This window comes from Nycticebus coucang, chromosome 11, assembly GCF_027406575.1.
Source record: "Nycticebus coucang isolate mNycCou1 chromosome 11, mNycCou1.pri, whole genome shotgun sequence".
Taxonomy (NCBI): Eukaryota; Metazoa; Chordata; class Mammalia; order Primates; family Lorisidae; genus Nycticebus; species Nycticebus coucang.
Window position 1 is genome coordinate 42,298,929 of NC_069790.1, and position 23,695 is coordinate 42,322,623.

At 35.6% G+C, this 23,695-nt stretch overlaps 1 protein-coding gene across 1 annotated transcript in view; it reads right to left on the minus strand.

Annotated features, from left to right (window-relative positions):
- The window catches only part of AHR (aryl hydrocarbon receptor), a 48,736-nt gene extending 30,555 nt beyond the window's left edge, over window positions 1-18,181 (minus strand). The window contains exons 1-2 of the mRNA XM_053609641.1: window positions 17,762-18,181; window positions 6,070-6,257 (exon numbers count right to left, since the gene is read on the minus strand). Of these exons, the coding sequence (XP_053465616.1) occupies window positions 6,070-6,257; window positions 17,762-17,826 (253 nt within the window). The 5' untranslated portion in view covers window positions 17,827-18,181. The remainder of the gene's footprint in view (window positions 1-6,069; window positions 6,258-17,761) is intronic.
- Window positions 18,182-23,695: the final 5,514 nt, after the last annotated feature.

Here is a 23,695-nt window from a genome sequence, read left to right on the forward strand (position 1 = left end):
GATATAATAGCATCAAAATTTTAAAAAATTAGAAATCTCCAGCTACAAACAAATGAATGAGGTTGAACTTTTGATTAAAATTCATTGATCAAAAAAGTCGAAACTCTGTACAAGCAGGATTTAAAAATAAAAATTATTACTAAATAAAAATGAAAAACTAACTAATGGTAATATATTTTTTTACAGACTCTAATTATTTAATATCATATGTGACTATATTCTCCAAAATATTATTACATGAAAGTGCACATTTCCATCAACCAGCTCACAAATCTTCACAAAATATTTACAGATATTTCAACATCTGTGTTTGAAAGTTTTAAAAAAAGTTGCTGACAGTGGCTGGCTTTAATATTACCACAATGGTAGTCTTCTTGAGAAGAAAATAATCCTAAAGGCATAAATTTATAACTAATTAGACCTGGTCAAATAATCAAGGATTCTAGAGACATACAACAAGACACATCCATTTAATCAGTAAACTTAAAAGAGAAAGGAAAGAAAATACAGAATAAATGCTACAATAAATTTAGGCTTAGCTTGCATCTTATATAGATTTTTGTCACTTCATTTTAAAAAATATTTGTCAAGGCAAACAAAAACACTCAGAGGTGAAAGTGTGCCATACAAAATTGTATCATAAAACAAAATTATATCATAAAACATTACATTTACTCATATAATCTAATGAATCTCTTTTTGCGGTGGTAGGAGAGATGGAGCTGGAGTGCAGTGGTCCAATAACAGCTCACACTGCAGCCTCGGACTCCTGGTCTGAAGCAATCCTCCTGTCTTGGCCCCCCACAGCACTGGGATTGCAGGAGTGTGTTGCCATCACACCCAGCTGCTATGATCTATTGAATCTTACACTGCAAACTGGGTATTCTGCAGAAAAGAGTGTTCCTGATCCAAAGAGGTTATACCCTGTTTCCCCGAAAATAAGACATCCTCTGAAAATAAGACCTACTTACAGGAAAGATAAGATGTCCCCTGAAAATAAGACCTAGTGCATCTTTGGGAGCACACCTTAAAATAAGACACTGTCTTATTTTCGGGAAAACGGGGTATTATTAAATGTGAGAGCCAGGACTTGAATACTCAGTAAGAATGTTCTACTATTCATTTTATTCATTCAAGCTTAAATCTGTAAGGATTTTATTACATGAAGTCCATAAATTAAAAATTTAAAAACCACTATATCTATGTAGTTTGAGCTATGAAAATTATCATGAATGTTTAATAGAGTTTCATGTTTCAGAATGTGAATCTGGAGAAAAAATATGCACAATTAATCACATTCTAAGATAGATAATACCATGGCTAAATGAAACCCAATGAGTACTAAATTCAAATGTGCTAAACTGGTAGGCAAACAAACTGACTTTGGACATTCCTAGAATTAAGAATTCATTCACATTTTCTGTGGAACTATAATTTATGTCAGTTAGTTGACATACAGTAATTTAGAAATTATAGCAAAGCAGATAAAATTATAGAATTCTCATGCATGAAAAGTTATGCAAATCCATTAGACTTTATAAAATATCAACCCTGTGAGGTGCATTATTACTTAATTCATTTTTGCTGCTGCTTCAAGTTTATTCTTAGTGTATATACATGTAAACTCATGCACATTTGTTTTTGAAGATTGATGTTCTAAAGAGTCAAAAACAGGACTGAAATTCAGAAAAATGCACAAACTAAAGATGAATACAATAGTTCTCTTTTGAAAGCCTAATGAACTGGGAATGAACTGTTAAAAGCATCTGCAAAAGGAAGACCAAGAAAAGAGCACTTATGATATTTAACTCAAGAGTAAGTCAATAAAGACCCAGGATAAATAAGGACACCAAATAAATGTCAGATGATAATGTAAATTAAACTGTCATCCTCTCTTCCCACAGCATTTGTAGATTTAGAAAATTAAAAATGTTCTAATATTTAAATACTCTGCCTTGTGTAAAATGGTAATCATTTTAAGCATGTATAATGATTCAACATACAGATTTTCCCCCTACTTTTTTGGCTTTTAAAATAACCAGAAAACTATTCCCTACAATAGCTTCAAATGCAGGACTTTGAAATGAGAAATTCAGATCTCCAAACCAATTTGTCTGGCTTAATGGCTACCTAAGCAAAATCATCTTTTTCTTATTTCTCATTCTTCTTTCCCACAAATTAAATTTATACATCTCAATTATACAGATAGCATAAGGAATTGCCAATGACTCAGATATAACTGAGAATGTAAAAGATTTCACAGATATTTTAAACGGTGCATATTTAACATGAACAATTTACTGCATTAACAAATACCACATGACATATGACCTCTATGATTGTCTCACAGAAAGAAAACATTTTTCTGCCTTTTTCACCCCATCAAACATTTGGGTCTAAACTTAAAACAGAGTCATTCATAAATTTATAATTTGGGGGGTTACTGCCAAAAAAGTGGAGTAACTTGAACACAACATTTACATGATAATAAACACATCAAATGGTAATAAGGAAATCCAACTCAAAAACTGTTTAATATATGTGCTGAAATTACTCTAAGAATAAAACATTTCCACAACTGATTAGGTTGGTCCAGTGGTTCCCTGTTTAACAACTTAAAAAAGACACAATAGAAGAAAAGAATCCTTTGCTTTAATATCAACCAGTCTCAAAGGTTAGGTGGTAACCACCCAAATCCTATTAATAAACTACTCTATTAATAAACTACTATTGATCAGAGTTATTAAGTTATTCAATATTATTTAAACATATTTCATTTCAAAGATAATGTGATATCTGAGTTTAATACTCTAATAGTGTCAAAGAACTTGCTTCAAACTTTACCATAACTGAAAAAAGACTAAGGTCTATTCAAGTACTTTAAAAGTATATTTTATAATGTTTTTACTAATTAGAAATGGATAAATATCAATGTTGCACTTGATAACATTGTGGCTTTTCAGGCAGTAATAGCAGTCTAGTCATGGTTCCAAAGTTTAAGAAGATCCATCCAAGTTGGATTATTTAAACCTGCAATAAATAGATGTATTTTCTTGGAAAAATATCTATTGTTACAGTAAAACTTGAGTTTCCTTTCTAACAAGATTGTATGATTACTCGTTTATATTGTTCTTTCCGCAGGAATTTACACACCCCCTGTTTGCATCCTGTTATTCACTTTGAGCTTCCCTTCGCCTTGCTATACTGTTTCCCTCGTAGTGGGAGAGAGGTTCTAACTGCACACTAAAATCCTAATCACTGTCAGCATGCTTCAAAAATCTCTTCATTTATTTTTAGCATTTGTTCAATTCATAAGAGTTACCCTTAAAATTTTGTTCTCTGTGTGCTATGAAAAGTTGAATTGCCTTCCCAGACCACTGGTGATCTGGAGAAGATTTGGGATTTTTTAATGAATTATTTCCACTTTCCACCTACCTCTGTGTTCCTATACTGAACAACCTAAGAAATTGATTAAGCTGTATGCACACCACTAAAACCAAGCAGACACATTTGATGTCTTCTTAAAACTCTGTATGTTTGGATTTATCTTTCTGATGGCAAAGAAAATAACTTTTTAAAATTAGTCTGGGGCATAATCAAAGCCAGACTAGTCATTACATCCAACTCTGTAACGTGCTTCTTAAAACACTGATTCCTAGCTTTTACACAGAACCTACAGAATCAGCAGATCGTAGAATGTGCGCTTTAAGGCCCAGATAATTCTTTTGCATACATACTGAAATCTGAAAACCAGTAAAGGATCTAAAATTAAATGTAATTGATGAAGTTAATAATACATATAGGAAATAAGATTCCACTGTCAAATACACTGAACCAGGATAAAAAATAGAGAAAGTCATTAATAAAGAGCTATACTTTTTAACAAGAACTCCATTATGAGCCCTGTTAAAACTGTAATGTTCTTTATAATGTAGACTTTGGACTCTCCTCACGGCATTGAATGACAGAACACTTTTTTTTATCACATACACATATCTGTGTGTCACACACACAATGAATATATAAACACATATGTATATGTGTGCATGTGCACTGCCTAGAGGGTAGTAATTATGTCTGTACTTAAAGGGCACACTGGCTACAGTCTGCAGCTTCAGCTCTGCTCCACTGCTTCTAACCCAGGACAACCTGTACATTTTTTTTCTTTTTTTAACATATTTAACTTGATTTGCCATTACAAAGGAGCAGCAACTGCAAAGGTAAAGTGACACAGTCAGTAAGTCTTTACCAGAGTCAAGGGAAAATGCCTCCTTGGCTTCTACACTATAAACTCTCTAAGGGTGGAGACCACATCTGGTATGTCACAGTATTGGCCACCACATGGTCAGCATGGTATGGGAATAAATGCTAAGCATCAGGACAGCACCTCATGCATCTGGGAGTGGGCCCAAGGTTACAAGGTATAGCAGCAGCCCCAAACTTCAACATGCATCTAGCCCGACCACCAGATGCCTCATCACCCTAAATTGTAGGTGGAGCTCAAGAATTAGCATTTCTAACAAGTTCCCAAGTGATGCTAATGCTCCTTGTCTGGAAGGCTATACTTTTAAGAGCCACTCATCTAGGAAAAAGTTCTCATTGCTTTGCTATATGACATTTCCCAGTAAAGAAATAGTTGAGACATGGTCAGGAAAAACAATATAAGGAATCTGGACGCCTCAGTTCAAGTTTCCACTGTATCACAGAAGGACGATATAGTTGATGAACACACACTCATGGACCCACCACTGAATACTACATAACTCATCTCCAAGGTGAAGGGTTTGGAATAAATAAAACCAAAAATTCTAAGTCTTTTTATGAAGATCATGGACAATTTAAGTGTCTAATGTGAAACTTTTAAATATATAATCTTTCTTGAAATCACTATCCTCAGATCAGTGTGTATTGCCCAGGTCACACTTGTCAAACCAGATAGCTTTTGTCCAAAAGAAAGAACATAAAGGCAAGCAAAGAGGCAAACTAATGAAAAGATGCCAAACTAAATACATGAAACACATAAGCACAGACCTAAAGGGAAAGGAACTGTTTTGCAAGATTCTAAACAGAAATTACACATTAAAGTATCTGTAAATGCGCTGCCTAGGTACTTGCAGAAGCAGCAGCATCTGCAAGCTTGTTAGAAACGCAAAATCTCTGGCTACATTTAAAGCTACTGAGTAACACTCTGTATCTTAACAAGATCCCTATGTAATTTGTAAGCAAATTAAAGTCTAAGAAGCACAGAAATTTTATCATTTATTTCTTTACAATAGGTTGTAAAATATAATCTTAAAAAGATCATTTCCTTGAACAATCTATTATCTATACAGAGATGAAAGAGAAATCAAAAAATGACTTTACATGAGAAAACACTCTTTTCAAACAAAAATTTTTATTTAAAATAATTATTATGATAAACTACTATATGATTAAAAGTAAACAAATATCATCTAGCCACATAGCTCAAAACCCCAGCCTTTACAGCTGAGAAAACTGAGGTACAAAGATGCTATCTGGTTCAGTTAAAGTCAATTTGTCAGTGGCACAATGGAGAACAAAATCCAATTCTATTGACTCCTATAATGAAGTGCTCTTTCCAGTGAAAAAAATTTTAATTATGTTTTCCTGCAGTAAACATACAATTAACATAAAGAATTAGAAGTATACATAATTTTGAAAGGAAAAATAAAAACAGAAAATCCATCAATAACACATCACAGTGTTAATAACGTGTTTTCTTCTTTCCTTTTTTTTTTTAAAAAGAAACTTTAAAAAACTGAATTGCAAGGAGAAGGAGAACTGGAATTGGACAAACTTGATTTGAGTATAACTTCTAAACATATGATTTTCATAGAATGATAATCATATATCACTTAAGTGGCTGCATCTGTCTGGCAAATGGATTTTAGGATTTATAAATTTGGCTCTGCCACTTAAGTTTTACTGTACACCAATTTAGAATACCCTGCTTTTCACATATAGCTGATTTTTATAGATATTAACACAGAAACAAACAATTAAGTATTTTGGAGGTTATTGTAGAAAAATTATACTTTTACGTCTTACCATCAAAGAAGCTCTTGGCTCTCAGGTAACTGACACTGAGTCTAAGAACGGAAAGTTTGTCCAGCTTATTAATAATATCTTGCGGGAAAGGCAGCAGGCTAGCCAAACGGTCCAACTCTGTATTAAGGCGGTCTCTATGTCGCTTGGAAGGATTTGACTTGACTCCTTCAGCAGGGATTGGCTTTACTCTAAAAACAAACAAAATACCATAAAAATCCTTTAAAATATATAAAGCAAAAATGTCTATTGCATTATAACATCTTCTCAAATATTTCTAATATAACAAACTTTTAAGATCTACTTCAAGTTTACATAAATCTTTCCAAAATCTATCATATTTTAATTAAGAAAAATAAGGGGTAAAATTCTTTCCGATGTTTTACTAACAAGCTTATGAACTCATTGTGGGAAAATACTAAATACATCTTATGAAAATGACTACTTATATTTCATTCACTTATAGTACAGTGATTCCCAACGAACCTATCTAGGATTCCTCCATCTCTCCCAGTTAGCCATTCTTAGGGTAAAAAAAATTAAGAAATATCTGCAATAAATTCTGTGAAAACATGCTTCCTTTGCTGTCTTCTACAAGAAGCATCTAAGCATCACTCATACTGTGGATAAATCAGAACCCTAAATGAAAAGTTTATCTTCATCATCTCCAGCTTTCCGTATTTATGTACTTTCCTTTCATTTGTGAAGACTTCTCCAAACCCTTCTGGCACCTGCAAATCCAGTGTGGTCCTCACATATTAAAAAAGGAATAAATTTAACTTTCATTATTTATTTTGTTGTTGATTATTATTAAAGGCTATGATTAATTGCAGCTTTTGCTTTCATGACTAGGTAGTAATTTTATTTATTAAATTTCATAGTTTTGTCTCAATTGGGAAGTTCAAGTAAACTCCAACAATGTAGCATAATTTTTATCTGAGAGAAAAGATATTTATGAGTTCACACCAAGTCCTCAGCCAGGATTTTACAGAAGAAATTAACCACTTAAAAGTGAATTCAATGATCCTCAAACACGATACTGAATTGTATGTAAAATAAAACAAGCATCGCGGTAGGCGGGCTGCATATGATTATGTGAGGCCTGTTTTGCTTATCTGTAATGGTAGATATCACGAAAATTATGCAGCTTTTTTTTTTTTTTTTTTGCTCATCAGCTTTCATTAGTGTTTGTCTACTTAATGTGTGGCCCAAGACAAGTCTCCTTTCAATGTGTTCAATGTGGCAGAGAGAAGCCAAAAGGTTGGACCCCTCAGATGGAACATGCCTCTATACTTTTCCATCAGCCAAAAAAATAACCCTCCAGAGTTTTCTAACAACAAAGACATTTTTGACAATCCAACTGGCCTGGGTATAGTGCTATTAATTCCATTCAATAAAAACTTTTCTGGAAAGTGTATTTTTCAGTGGTAAATGTGGTGATGTAATTACGCAGAAAAGTATGCAGAAAAATGATGAAAGTAAATATGAAATGTTAACATGCTATTTAAACTGTTTCTAGTAAGTAATTTCTTCAGCATTTACTTCTATTTTTCTCTATCATAGTTCATGTTATTTCTGCAAAAAAGGGTGATAAATTGGTTAAATGGTGTGTGTGTGTGTCTGTATGAAGTCAATAGATACTTTTGCAGATGGTTTGTATAGTTGCATATATAACAGAAATTGGTGACTATTTCACTAGCTATTCTCCTCCAATCACACTACACTTGTAACCAAATTCAAGACCCATCTAACTACTATATTTCTCCAATTAGCCAAGTGAATTTCAAGTTTTACCTAGAATGCTTCTCTACACTTCATTATAGAAATCTATATTGGTCAATTAATAACTTGTTATCAAATATTTGTTTGTACCTATCATGCCCTGGACAGCCCAGGGAAACACTCTTCCACTGAATATTCAAAAAAGCATTATAGGAGTAAGTATAATAGGAGGAACAACTGCTTGGAGAAAGATTTTATAGGAACGATGGTATCTAAGATGGATCCTGACAGATGAACAGGATTTCATAAGGAGGCAGAACTGGGGAATGGTAAACTATGAGAAGAACCCTGTCTGAGGAGCAAAGTGCAGGGCAAGAGAGAGAGGAGAAAAGGAAAGAAAGTCAGGGCCACACTACTTTGTAAAACTACTGAAAAGGCTCAGCACTCATAGCACAGTCGTTATGGTGCCAGCCACATACACTGAGGGTGGAGGGTTCGAACCCGGCCCGGGCCAACTAAACAACTGCAACAACAAAGAAAATAGTTGGGTGTTGTGGTGGGCACCTGTAGTCCCAGCTACTTGGGAGGCTAAGCCAAGAGAACAGCTTAAGCCCAAGAGTTTGAGGTTGCTGTGAGCTGTGACACCACGGCACTCTACCCAGGGCAACATAAAGAGACTCTATCTCTAAATAAATAAATAAATAGATAAAACTATGGAACATCTATCATGTGCCAAGTGCACAGCACTGAGAGGTTAACAAAATATATGAAAACTCCTTTCTCAGACAGTTTATATTTCAGCTAGAGGATACAGAAATAAATGAATAAACATATAACTTTTGAGGCTGGTAAGTAATAAGAAGAAAAATAAAGTCAGGTAAGAAACTAAGGAGAGAAGTAAACACTAGCTTTGATAGGCAGGGAAGGTCTCTGATGTGACGTTTCAGCACAGACACGGATAGAACTAAAGGAGCGAGCCATGTGGGTGTCAAGACAAAGGAAATAGCATGTTTCTTCAAAGTAATGGCAGAAAATTGAACTTTGGTATCTGGGAGTCATGTTAAGCCGTGAGCTGGAATTTAAAGATCAGCCTGTGTTTTGCCTGACTTTGGGGACAGAGAATTACAGAAAGCACAACAGGGCACGCTAAAGTTGAAATGTCTGCCACTTAGGAACTTCTTTCTAAAATATAAGTTTGACCACGTCACTAATCTGATTAACATCCTTGAGTAGCAGCACACATGATCTTTCCAGCCTCTATGTACCCGCCCCCCGCCGTCTTCCTTTCCTCTAGCCAGTCTCCCTTGTCTAGTATACTTCAGAGCGAAGAATAAGAACGTAACAGCTTCTGACACGTACTCTGGTGCTTTCATATGACCTCCTTCTTCTGCTCCACCCACTCCAGGTCCCTGCTCAAGTAGGTCACTTTTAACCTCTTCTCTGACCTACCTCACAAAGGATTAGCTACTCTGCCCCTCACAACTTCTGTATTTTATATGTCTTACACAACCATTCCACTAAGAAATATGCTGTACAAATAACTTCACATAACTAAAAATGTGTAGACAATCCAGTCCTGCACTCTTGATGGCTTTCCAGTAATGATTATGAAATACTGGAGAGAAGAGAGAAACACAAACATTGAAGACAGACAAGCTAACATGGCAGGAAGAACAGTACGGTAAAGGTGTCTCTCCACGCAGTATTGAGCTTACGTCATGCTGGCTCTCTGTAGCATAGAACTGTGCACTAGATTGTGAGTTTGCAGAACTGTCCACATGCTCATGTATTACTATGTATCTTATGACATATTCAGCAGGAGATCAAATTTCTGTAAGACAAGTGTTAAGTAACCTAATTGCATAAACGTATTTGTTTACGGCTCTTATTACTATGCAACCTAAATCAGTTTTCTACCTTTGGTGCCCAGCATAATACTTAACTTGGAATTTATGTTTGCTGACTAAAAGTATTCGGAGGGTGGTGCCTGGGCTCAAAGGAGTAGGGCACTGGCCCCATATGCTGGAGGTGGCAAGTTCAAACCAAGCCCTGGCCAAAAATAAATAAATAAATAAATAAATAAATAAATAAAAAATAAAAATGTTCAGAAAGGGAATGATTGAATCTGACCAAAGACATTACTAGTGAAGATGGTAAGGACTGACCTGAAGAGATATTTAAGCCAGACTCAAATGTTAGCTGAACTACAATAAAATGACTTGGTATAAAGGAAGTAAGGGAGAAGACAACAGTTAGTGAGGAAGGGTTGCAAATGACTCTGTGATCTGTAGCTTAGAAAAACAACTATATTTCCTTAAGAGAAGTGTACTGAACAAGGAGAAAAATGGCTTCAACAGACTTCAGTGATACCAATATTTAGGCACACAGTTGGGGAAGAGGCATGGGTGAAGACAGCAGAGGAGAAATGATAAGACACACAAGAAAGAACCAGGGTGAAACATTTTAGAGGTCACAGAAGGCAAAAGTACACAAGAACTAAGTACGGTCAGGGCTGAGAAGTACCCACTATACTCAGCAATTCAAAGTGCGCTAGATTTGAAGCTTTTAAAGTGTCAGATTGTTAAAGCTAAAGAAATACATTTGACCCACTTTTTCACTGATTTCATAAGAAATATTCAAAACTACTCTGTGAATACATATATGATACCTATTGAAGATATACAGAATAATTAAAAATAAAGAGTAATCCTATATTAATTATACTTGACTTAGGTTATGCTAGTGCTTTTACTTTTGTATCATCTTTAAATCTATATAAAAGTACACCTCCAACCATTATTTAAATAAAAGGCTATGCCTGAAATACAAATAAACGTCCCTGTAAGAGTGAATTTGGGAGCTCTGGATATCCTGAATTAAGACCATAAGATGCTGGCCAACCCAAGGAATGACTTATTTTTTTAAACCTTAACCTCAAAAATTCTGTCCTAACCTGTAAATCCAAATGGTTGTGTCATCAAGGCTCTGGCAGCTGCATGACATTCTTCTGCTCTAGAAATCCTGCATGCTGTAACTACCGGTGGAGTGTCCAATATCTTTAAAGCTTTTTTAACATTCACATCTAAAAATGGCTGTTAGGCATCCAGTGTTTAAAGCACAGTTGAAAAAATTAACCTAGTTTAATCATAAATTAATGCAACTATGTTTTATATAATATTCATCATAAAACCTCAAATGACATGGACAATACAGTTTCAGAAATCCCACAGATTAAAGTGACATTTTCATACAAGAGATTACCTCCCACAGTATGAGTTTGGTCTACTGGCTCTGTTCTTGGGGTGATTTAATCAACCACCACCACTTCAGTCAATTTACCAATTTCTAGTCCCTGCCCCTGAATGTCCACTTGCTCATTCATATTTCCCAGAACTTGAACACCCCATTCTTGGTATCTATTATATTGCTAGTCTCCACACAACAGCTAAGAAATTTAATGTACTCCTCAATAAAATCCCCCTACCATTCTAACTGCACCCCATAAAGCCCAACTCTTAACCTCATTTCTTTTTTCTTCATTTCCTCCCCCCAGCTTCTCTCTGAAGATGAATTTCAAATGTTTACAATCATAAGCTATGTGCTTTATAGACTACTACAGGCATGATATATAAGTAGAGTCAAACTTCATTGTTAAGCTATACACAGGTGGATATTTTACTTCCCCATGTGAGGCAAAAACCATCTATAAAAACTTCTGAGAATTCTATCTACAGCCACTTTTAGTGAGTCAGAATGTTTTTGCCACATTATAGCAATGATACGTTCTTCTCCTACCCTCTGTCCACTATGCATAAGAACAGATGATGAGGTATAAATAACATAATTTCAAGGACAAGACATTAGCAGTTAAAACCAAGAAAATGAAATATGCCCTAGAAATCACTATTTTTTCCATTGGCCTGAATCATTAAGAATGTTCCCCTTTTTCTTTCTTCTATGTAAATACACTTTAAAAAAAATATTTCCCCTTGAACCCATGTTAAACATATTTGCTATACCTGAATCACTAAAACACTATCAGAAAAATTTCAAATTGTGTTCAACTGCTAAATTAGTAAATCTCAAGTATGTACTGTATGCATGGCATTAGGAAGTTCTGGTACCTTTAAAAACAAAAAAAGATAGTCCTATCTTTAAAGGCCTCATTTTTCCTACTAGGAAAAAATACATCCTATAACATGACAAAGTCAAGCATAATGCATTGCTCAATACAGATGCTATTAAAAAAAAAAATTCCCAAGAGTTCATGGAGATGTGCTATCCTTACCTCGGTCTTAAATATAAGCAAAACACTTCTGGTTTTGTAATGGTAGCACATTAAGCTTTCTACAAGTTACTCTCTATTCTAGTAAATCACACCAAAACAAGAGAAAGAGACAAAAACACAAACTCTGTCTCCAATAAATCTACAAAAGAGGTAAACCCAAATGCAAATAAATACAAAAACAAAAACAGATAGAAAAATCAATAATAGCATAGAACAGAAAAGAAAATGTAATCAGTGTATTTAGATCAGCAAACAATAAGTACATAGTCAAAAATAAGAAATCATCTAAAGTGGATTTAATCCAAAATTGAGATAAAATTATATTGGAAGGCTGGAGAAGGATGAAAAAGGTTAAGCAAAGCTCAGAGTATGAACATTCTTATCTGCCATAGTAAAACCCCACAGATAATGCTTTACCCGCCATATTTAAGATGCACCATATTTATAATTATAAATATGCATTTATATTTAATTAATTATATATGATTTATAATTATAAATATGTATGTATTTTTTAAATGTGCATGTATTATTTAATAGGAATATATTCTTAAACAATGTTTTAATCAAAATCAAAAAGAACTAGTGATAAACTGAAAACTACAAGACAAAACAAATGAATATGTAAAAGACACCTCAAGTAGAAAATATGCAAATGCACATCCTTCTAATACTACACAGAACCATAATCCCAACATATAAATTCAACTACCTATCTCATCTTTTTGCCTATGAAACTGAAAATAATGTTTTTAAGCAAAGAATGCAAGGATACAGATACAGTCCAAAGAATTATGATGAAAATGTAATTAGGAATTTTTTTATAGAGTAATTTGACACATCTTCCAGAGTGTAATATCTGGCTCAACCTTTAAACATATACATATTTTTCTACCCCCAAAATCCACCTATAGGAATTTTTCCTAAGAAAATAAATAATATGCATAAAAATTACATGTCTCAAGGGTGTTCTCTGAAATACTAGTTAAAATATTCGATGATTGGAAATAACAAAACTTCCCCCCAAAGGAAATGGTAAAATAAACTGTAGAATATTAATACAATAAAGTGTTATGCAGCCATTAAAAACAATGTTTTCAAAGTGGTGGTGGGAGGCAGGTAGCAAATCAGCAAGATAGGAGAAAAGGCTAAGAGGAAAGGACATGAATACAAGTATGAAGATGAGCAAGGACAAATCGTGTATGGGAAATGGCAGATAATTCATTTCAATCACAAGGCTATTTGAAAAGAAATAGTGGATAACAGGAAATCCCCATGATCTGGCACTACCATAAATATCACTTGATTTGTTCACCTGCGCAGAATTATGAAGTCAGTAACTGGAAGATAAGATTTGGAGTCAAACTCTGCTTTTTTATTTATTCCCTGACTGACGTGAGTCTGAATCTCAGTTCCTTATCTACTGTAAAACTTACACAATATTACCTTTCCTCAGTACTACTGTAAAAATGAAGTACAATTATGTACATAAGGAACTGTGCACAACGTTTGTATCAGAATAAGTACTAATCAACAGTTGTTATATTAAACCACTATGCAAAAAGTCAAGTTTTAAACAAGTGTCAAAGTAAAGAAGTTCTCTCGTTAAAAACTTGCATGGTACTTATTTTTAAGTAACTGTCTCAAATACATGAATAAGCATGTACTATGCAAGTTTATTCACCAGTGAAGCAGCACAGTTCAGCATATCTGTAAAGAAGATAATCATATACTGCCTCTTTCTGTTTCATAAGAGAATTGTCCTGTGATAATGTAAGCTAAAATTCTTTATTTTTTATTTTTACTTCAGGTTAATGTGAGGGTACAAACTAGGTTACAATATTTGCATTTGTTAGGTAGAACCCTCTTGTAGTTGTGTCCCACACCCAAAAGGTGTGCCCTCTACCCTTACCCAGTGCCCGTTAAGTAGAGCACACCAATCCCCTCTCCTCTTCTTCCGTCTCCCTTGAGCTAAAATTGTTTGAAAAGTAGAATTCATTTGGTTTAATTATACTTTAGCAGTCTTCACAATTATAAAATGCTTTGGTTCTGCTAGTTTTAGTTGTGAAAATAGTAGTGCACAGATTTTCCTGTTTTACTGATCAAAAACTTGCTCAAATCCATAACGGTGTAGAAACTAGACCTCATTTTTAAATTTAGATCTAGTGTTCTCCCCTTATACCTTACTATTTACTTTTTTTGCCATTTAATGTTACTATAACTAAATAACTTACTTCATTTGTTCCAATGTGCAAGATATACACAGCCACTATGTATAAGCTATCTAAGTAAAGCTACTGGAGAGAAAAATGATGGAGAAATAATTGTTAAATGAAAAGACCTATTCTTTTAATTTAGATGCTATTTAGAAAATGGTATCATACTTTTATATATGAAATATTTAGTAAGTCCTATATAACATAAGCAATAAAATTCAGTTAAGTGCATATTCTAAAAGCAAAGTCCATGACATTTAATTAGAATGAACATCAATTTAACAAGAAAAGCAAGAAAGATAATGTTTTTCTATTAGTATGATTACTATGTTAATAAAGTAAAAGCTTGCATCGGCATGCATTTACTAAAGCATCAGTTTAGGCTCTGAAGTTATGTTGAGTTCTGACACTTCATGATGTCTGGCTTTTGATCACCACTACTGCTGCTATCATTTTTTTTTCTTTTTTTTTTGCAGTTTTTGGCCAGGGCTGGGGTTGAACCCACCACCTCTGGTATATGGGCCCAGTACCCTACTCCTTTGAGCCATAGGCGCCGCCCGCTGCTATCATTTTTTTAGCGTAGATGTCGTTTACTCAACACCTATTATTTGCCAGCACTCAGTACTAACTTTCTATAAATACAGTAAGATGAAATACAAAAATTTTTTCTGTATTAATAAAACTCTGAAAACACACAAATATACTCTAAGTATCACCACAGAAAAAGATTCTATTTAATTTTTATAGTGGGCTTTTCAACTATCTTCATGAGATAAAATAACAAACAGAATAAAATAAAAAGAACAAGATTTAAATAGAAAATATTTGTTCTTTTTTTGAGCAGGGTTATTAACTATGGAGCAACATTCCAAGGAAAGTTATAATAAATTTTACTCCAAAGGTTATCTTTAAAATTTTCTTGAAGACTGGAAGATGGATTAGACACCAGGTTGCTTCAGATCCTTTAAATTTCCTCACTTTCATTACTCCAAAGAGAGGAAACATTTATTGAGGGTAAACTATGTACAAAATAACTTTAGTTGGGTTAAATTTAATACATTTAAAATGTATTTTCTATTAATAAAGATAATTATCGATGTGAGACCTGCCAGCAGGGGGAGTTTATTTTTCTTAATGAATTGAAGATTGAGAGGTTCAGGTTACATTTATCTCACCTATTTTATTCCAAAATTTTATGAAATTGTATATTTAAATGGCCATATTTTTAAAGAATCCTATAATAATGCTACAGCATATTTTCTCTGTAAGTAAAATAAAATGGGTGTCATTTAAGGAGTCACATTTTAGTGCATCTGAGTAACATTTACAGGTCAAAACAAGAAGTATTTTTCCTAATGTTGGCATATTTTAGGTCTCAGTTACAAACTAGAGGTTCAATCTAAAAACTCACAATAAACTTAATATTACATTTCATGGCCTCATTCCTAAAATAAACTTTGATTTAGCTGCATTACAAAGTTAACCATTTTTCATTCAGGTAAAATTAATTTATGTAAACACTTTCACTTGGACAACATAAATGCCAGCACTAGGCTTTATGAACAAGCTGGTGACATTTAAGGCAACTGTATGCTTAGTAGCAATGCATGGTGCTCAGCAAAGATCTGATAAACATATACATTAACTAAATAAAATGTGGTTGAATAAGGAAAATGCTCGTTATATTAAAGAAATTATTAAATATAAATATATTACAGTCTAAGTATATTAAAATATGAAGATAATATAATAAAAGGTACATCTTATACAAATAAAAGAAAAATGTGATATGTTAAAAAAGGAAGAGCTTTCTTTCTCAACATACTAACTAGAAATCAAAAATGTTAAAACTTTACAATGAATGTAAACTTATGGCAGTTATTTTTATTTACAAATCTAGCTAGGTACATCTGTAACACCAAACTTAAATCCAATAAAAAATCACATTAGAGAAAGATTCAAGTTTTCTGTCATAAACACCTCTAATTATGTAATACCTCTAAGTATATTACTGTATTCATAAACACATATAACAGATATTGGGATGCCTCCCAATTTTAACCATCAAGGACAAAATCAAATTATACAAACATTCTTTAATATAAGAAACTATTCTATAAAACTAAAAGTATTGTAAAACAATGTCTCAAACTGCCAAGACAGAAAATTGCTGACTTGACTATATTCTTGTAGGATACACTGTACCATAAAACTTCCAAATGTTGGTGACCATCTTGGTATAGATAAATATCATCTGTTATGCTAATTCATAAGTCTAGAGCTGAACACCTATAACTAAAATTCTTAAATGAAAACTCCAGAATGAAAGTTTTAAATCAATAATTGGTTTTAAATATGTCTTCAGCTGTTGTTTTTTTGGTTTGCATTAGTGATGGTTAAGTAGTTTTAAGCAAAATTTATATACTTCTGATTTGCTCTGAGCAGACGTTTAATAAAGCATTTGTGAAACAGTTCATGAAAATGGTTAAGCACGTAGGTGAAGTCAAGTTAACTCAGATGAAAATTAGGAACAGACACATGAACACAGCCAACTCACAAAAAGAAATTTGTCTCAAGCATGTATTTTTTTTTTACTTAAAAAAATATTTGCCATATCACATAAATATCTAACCAAAATAAACAAAAAATACAAGTTTGTATTCAATCTATTAAAACTGACAAAACTTTCAAAGGAGAAAGAATGAGAGGTAGATACTAAGAATGAAAATCTCCCTCAAATGCAGTTCTAAATCTTTTACTTTACAGACCCTAAAGCCCTCCCCCGCCAAAAAAAAAAAAAATAAGAAAGCTTCCCAAAAAGGTGTCTAAGAAAACCCTTCACCTTGTCCTGACCACTGCACCCACTCCTACCTGCTACCATCTCTATCTACTTTACCGATATGGTCACGAAGAGCGCTACAAAATTATTGCCAAATAAGTAATTAAGATAACGCAACAGAAAGCCAGTTGTTACGGATCAAAAAAATACCTTTAGAGGCACTCAGGTCCCTTCCTTCAAGATGGCATGTGTTTAGCTCTTTAAAACATCTCGCTCTACCAAACTCTATACCCAAACGAGAATTAAGCCTGTTCTCTAACCTAACTCACAAAAATAATAGAAGTGGAAAGGGATTTCAAAGCAGGTTTACGCTAACTAATCCAAGAGGACCACAAGGCAGTCAGAGCTGTCAACAAATTAGGACCAAAGAGAAAAAAAAGAAGTTGCAAATGTGAGAGGGTGCGGGTGCGCTGGTGACTGAGGGAACAATTTTTAAAATGCAATTGAAAACGGGAAAATACAAGTCCTCACTCTCTCGACCAGCCTCCAAATCTCGACACCACGGGCTGTGTCGGGAATGAACCTAATCCCGGCGGATCGCGGGGATTTAGGGGCGGGGTGGAGCAGCCTTCCGCACCCACTCGCCTGAGCGCCCACCCTCCGCGCTGAGGACACGCTCCGGACACTCACGTTTTCTGCACCGGCTTCCGCCGCTTGCGACTGGCGTAGGTGATGTTGGCGCTGCTACTGTTCATGGTGCCCAGACGCCCGCGGCAGCGGCTACTCCCTGGGTGCGGGCAGCGAGGTCCCCAGGACTGGGTGGCGACTGGGACAACGACTGCGGCCAGCGCCGGGGTCACCGAAGCTGCGCCCGCTTCACCTGCCTCCTCTTCGGGTGGCGGCCAAGGCGCGGCACACCCCGCGCCTGGGCTCCCGAAGCCCGCGCCCGTCCAGGTGAGCCGCCCGGGCCTGGCGCCGTGAGGCGGGGACGAGGGGCGGAGACCCGCGGGCTTGGCAGCGCAGGTGCCGTCTACACCGGCGGAGGCGGTGCGCCAATGCCCGCAGGTGAGGCTGCGCGAGCGGAGGAGGAGCCCGCGCCGTCTGTTTAGAACCCTGGCCTGGGTCGCACACGCTGGCTCCGCGCCCCGTGACCGTCGCCGCGGCCCCTTGGGTGACTGAGGCGCTGCTGTGCTGCTCCTGGGGCTTCCCCAATCCTGGGTGCTTCCCGCCCGCGCTGATCGGGCGCCAGCCACCAGTCCCGGCTACTCCCAGCTTCCGTGTGGCTACACGGCTATCCCTGGTCTAAGCCGGCGATCCTGTACTCGCGCGCAGGACCGAGCGTCGAGAAGAAATCCTCGGACGCTGTCTCCCGCCGCCGCGCGCACCGGCTGACTAGCAGAAGCGCCCCCTACCCTTCACGGGCCCCGCCCCGCCCAGATCCCGTGTAGCCCCGCCCCGTTCTGATTACCCCCGCCCACGTGGAGTCCAAGCCATCTTCCTTGAGGCCCCACCCTCACCCCACGCATGATGACGTAAGACGTAACGACGCCCTCCGGTAGCCATCTTCGTGAGGTCTAGGGTGTGGGGGTGGTGTTCTGTGGGCTTGTTTCCAGCCTGGAAAGTGGTGTGACAACAAATTACTCATAGGCAAACTGGTAGCGAGACTGTGTCAGGTGTATCTAAGATATGTCAAATAGTGAGCTTAACTTCACCTACTTGAGAGACAGTGGCTGAGCAAACTTTTGGCTAAAAATTACAGTGAGCTGTCACTTAACCAATGGAATTGTACATTTTCCTAGGTGGGAAAGCTAGGAACACCAAATTTGAGTTTTGAAGGCTAGCAATTTCCTTGGCCTTTCTTTTTTCTTTTGGTTTCTACACTAGACAAGAAACTAAGAGGAGGACTATTGTGTCCTGGAAGACAATGTACAGAAACGTGGGAATAGTTCATTGTTGAATGCTGTTGAGAGGTTCAGATTAGATGAAAACTGAAAATGTCATTTTTGTCTTCTCAACATGAGTCATAGATGATTTTAATGAATGCTATGTTGGTGGGGTAATGGGCCTGCAAGTCACAATGAAGTGGGTATGGTTTTGAGTTGGAGATGAAATAGCCTCTGCAAGGGGACAATTCCTTTTTTTTTTTTTTTTTTGAGACAGAGTCTTGCTTTGTCACCCTCAGTGGAGTGCTGTGGCATCATACAGCTCACAGCAACCTCCAGCTCTTAGGCTTAGGCGATTTTCTTGCCTCAGCCTCCCGTGTAGCTGGGACCAACGTGCCTGCCACAACGCCGGGCTATTTTTTATTGTAATTTGGCCGGGGTGGGTTTGAACCCGCCACCCTTGGTATATGGAGCCGGTGCCCTACTCACTGAGCCACAGGCGCCGCCCAGGACAATTCTTTTTAAAAGTTTGTGAATGGGGGCGGTGCCTGTGGCTCAGTCGGTAAAGCGCTGGCCCCATATGCCAAGGGTGGTGGGTTCAAGCCGGGCCCCGGCCAAATTGCAACCAAAAAATAGCCGGGCGTTGTGGCGGGTGCCTGCAGTCCCAGCTACTTGGGAGGCTGAGGCAAGAGAATCCTTAAGCCCAGGAGTTGGAGGTTGCTGTGAGCTGTGTGAGGCCACGGCACTCTACCGAGGGCCTTAAAGTGAGACTCGGTCTCTACAAAAAAAAAAAAAAGTTTGTGAATGGGAGAGACATCAGGTGGTAGGGTTTAAGAGTTAAGTGAAGGTTTTAAAAGTTTGGTTTGGGTTTAGTTTTTTATCGGGTGATACTTCAACAGTTGGTTGGATGAGGGGGAGAGAAAGAGACTGTAAAAATAGGCAAAGAGCATGAAAGGAACGTTAGATACTAAAGATAGTAAAAGCAGGAGGTAAGGAGTGGCAAATCACCTAATGAGAGGTTAGGACTACAGTAGAGTAAATAATAGATACAGTTCTTCTAATGCTTCTCTATTCAAAGTGGTCCACAACTTCTTATGGGAGTTATAAGAAATGCAGATTCTTTGGGTGTCCCTTATTAAGAAGGAATCTGAATTTAGCAAAATATCCCAGGTGATTCAAATATGCATTGAGCAGCTGGTCTCTATGGTAGCTGAAGGAAAGAAAGACTGGGGGCTTTTCTGAATTAGAAATTCCAGGGGCACAGTCAACCATGTCTATTTGACTTTATCTTTTATTTATTGTCTCCACAAGAATACTCATAGCCGTCCTATCTAAAATGTATAAATGTTGAGCGGTTCCTGTGGCTCAAGGAGTAGGGGTGCCGACCCCATATACCAGAGATGGTGGGTTCGAACCTGACCCTGGCCAAAAACTGCAACCAATAAAAAAAAAAATGTGTAAGTGTAAAAGAATAATTTCCTTCTGGCATAAAATATCTAAGGGGTGAAAAATTCATTATCAAACATATTCTAATTTGTTCATTCTGTAGCTTAAAGTTCCTTTTCAGAAAATGAATGTACAAAATGTACTAATGAGCCAGTCTTAATTTAGTGATGTTTAAGAATGTCTACCCTTTTAAGTTTGTTAGCTATTTGGTACAATCCTTGTTTAACTTATTTTGTCCTACTTTCCTACCCTAATTTTCTAAGTTTGACTTTAGGATTATTTTCATTATCCAGAAATTATATTATCCTGTTTTGTGATACATGGTCTTAGTAATGGATCTTTGTACAGCCAAGATTAAAATAGAATACCAATAAAATTTCCACAATTCATTTTAACAATGGCAATATGAACTTTCTTTAATATTTTTGCTTAGTATGACAATAAAAGCAGACGATGTAGTACAATGCTATTTGCCAAAAAAAGAAAAAAACATGAAGAAAACAACTTGCCACTATCTAGAAACCATTGCCTTCTACTTGTATCATCATTATAGAACATGGTTTTCAAACTGTGGTCTGTGGCCATTTGCTAAAATTTTTAAAATTTCTATGAGTAGCTATGTGTAATAACATGATTTTTTCTTAATTAATTTGGCTATAAATCTTCACGAACATTTGGCTACTTTATCCAAAGAACGCTATCCTTTTCATTAATTGAGGTGAGCTTACTTTTGAGATTTCAGATGCAGCTGGATGCCTCTGGGTTCCTTTTTCCTGCTAAATAGTATAAGAGAAAGAAGAGAGTTTTAGGAATGCTACTGTAAATAGTTATCCTAGAATAAAGGCAAATAATCTAAATTAATGCTAAACTTAATCTGTCACAGTATGGGCAGTCATTCATCTCACTGAGCAAAGTGTTTTAAGCTCCTATAATACACTGGACACTTTGGGTTATGGATATGTTCCTAAGCTCTTACAGTTTATATTCTACTGAGAGAGACAATAATTATTCCAATAGTTACACAAATGAAATATGATTGTAATTAGTGCTGTGAAATCAGTACTCTGAGAATGTTCAATAGGTAGATTTGACTTGGTAAGGGGAGGTCACCCTGAAGAAGCTTAAGCTGAGTTCTCATGCACAGGTAGGCATTTTATAGGTGACCTGGGAGGGAAGGACAGATTAAACATTTGTCACAGTTTTTATCTCCTGTTCAGTTCTGCAGCTCCTTAATCCAGGCCCTCAGAATTACCCATTTCATTTATACTCTGCTTTTACATCTTAGATCACACTTTATAGATATTTCAAATACTTAGGTACCTTAGTCCATGTTTCCCAAACTGTTACTGAAGCACCCTAGTAAAACCTAGTAACACCACTACTCAGAGGCACCATCATGGAAAAATTTAAAATTCCAAGGCCAACGCAGTGACATCAATTGGATGACATGTAAAGTTCAGAACTTCAATATTACATTGTACTCCCTTCCTTTTGATGATATCATATCTTTGTAAGGGTAAGTTTTTGTTAGCTGCTGTAGTAAAACATAGACTGGGAAAATTACTGTAGAACAGGTAGCAGTTTCAAATACGATTATGCAAGGTTTGAGAAGTTGTAAAGTGCCGAACATATGTGCACATCCCATTAAGAATGAAATAAAAAAATTAAACGTATGTGCGTTATCAGACATATGTAATAAGTTTGTACCTATTTAATAAATGGAACAGTTAGGTATTTTTGTTAGCCTGCAGTGCCATAAAAAAATTACTGAATCACCAGGAATGCTACGAACTAAGAAAGTTTGGGAACTTTTGACACAATTAAAACCTTTATGAGATATATTCAGCCCAAAGAGATCAGCATAGCCTAAATCTGGATCTTGTGACTTCTACTCCAGTCTAAAATGTATAATTTACCTCACTTTGAATTGTTTTAATTCATTTGTTAAAAATAACATTTATACATTGTTTGCTTTGATAATTAACACTGAAGAACAGACAAATATCTGAGGGTTATTTCTAAATGTTTAATTCATGTTTACTTTCTTGGGCACAACAATGTCATAGTTAGAAGCCATAAACAAGTAATTAACAGATATTTAGGAATTTTGGAAATATACTTTAGGCTGATGCTAATCTTAACCTTACAAGGAAAACTACAATACAATATAGGAATATTTTATTGTTAGCCAAAATTATTTTTATTCACTATGGATAATGCTTTTTGTAAGAATTAAAGATTTTTAATATGTAAAAGATGTCATATTAAAATGTTAACATGTGTTAAGTTTAGATTTTGATTTTTGCTTTCTGAGTCCTTTATTATCATAAATGTGAAATTTGATTATGGGGAAGGTTATGAAAAAGCTTTAAGTTTCACATGTTAGGATTCATATTTGATATGTATTTTATTAAAATACATATGTGTAAATATAATTTTATTTAAATCCATTTAGCTTTGGTGATATATATTATATATGTATTATATTTGGGATCTACATAATAATATTTTCTGCATTTTAAATCATGATAATAGGGGGAACTGAAATGAGGATCAAATATATTTATTAAAAAAGAAAATTTTATTAACTTGATAAGAAAAACTCAAAGAAATGTAAATCATTATAAAACTCTGACTAAAATATATAATTTAGATTTGCAAATCTTTAAAAGATTAACAAATTCTTATTAATATTAAAAAATGTGTTCTTTTTTTTAATGTATTCTTTCTTGAAAATGTTGAACTTGAATTTTATCCATCTTTAGACAGTGGTTCTTGACCTTTGCTGCATATCGTAATTACTAGGGAGCTTTATGAAATACTGATGTCTAGGCTCCCTTTGGGAATTGGGAATGGAATTTTTAGAGGTGCTAGTGGTTTTGTGATTCTGTAGAAGATTCGTACTTTCAGGAATGCATGCTGCAATATTTAGGTTGCTACATACATATATGCATGTATATATGAGTATATTCACACACATAATTATGATGGGTGTATAGATATTTGTTGTATTCGTTCATCTTTGCCATATGTTGAAAAAATAATAAAAAGCTATTAACTTTCAAGTTTAACAATTTAGAGACAAAATAATTGTCTCTAATTTGAAGTTTGGTAATTGTTTAACAGGGAGGTTAGGACTGATAGATTAGGCACCCAGCTTTCACATATGATAAACCTTTAGAACTTGCTCTAACTCTTGGTATTACAGGAAACGGATGGAAGATAAATTAAAGGTGACTCAAACGAAATTTCTGTACTTCTCCAATTTGAGAACAAAGTTAGAATCCCAAATCAT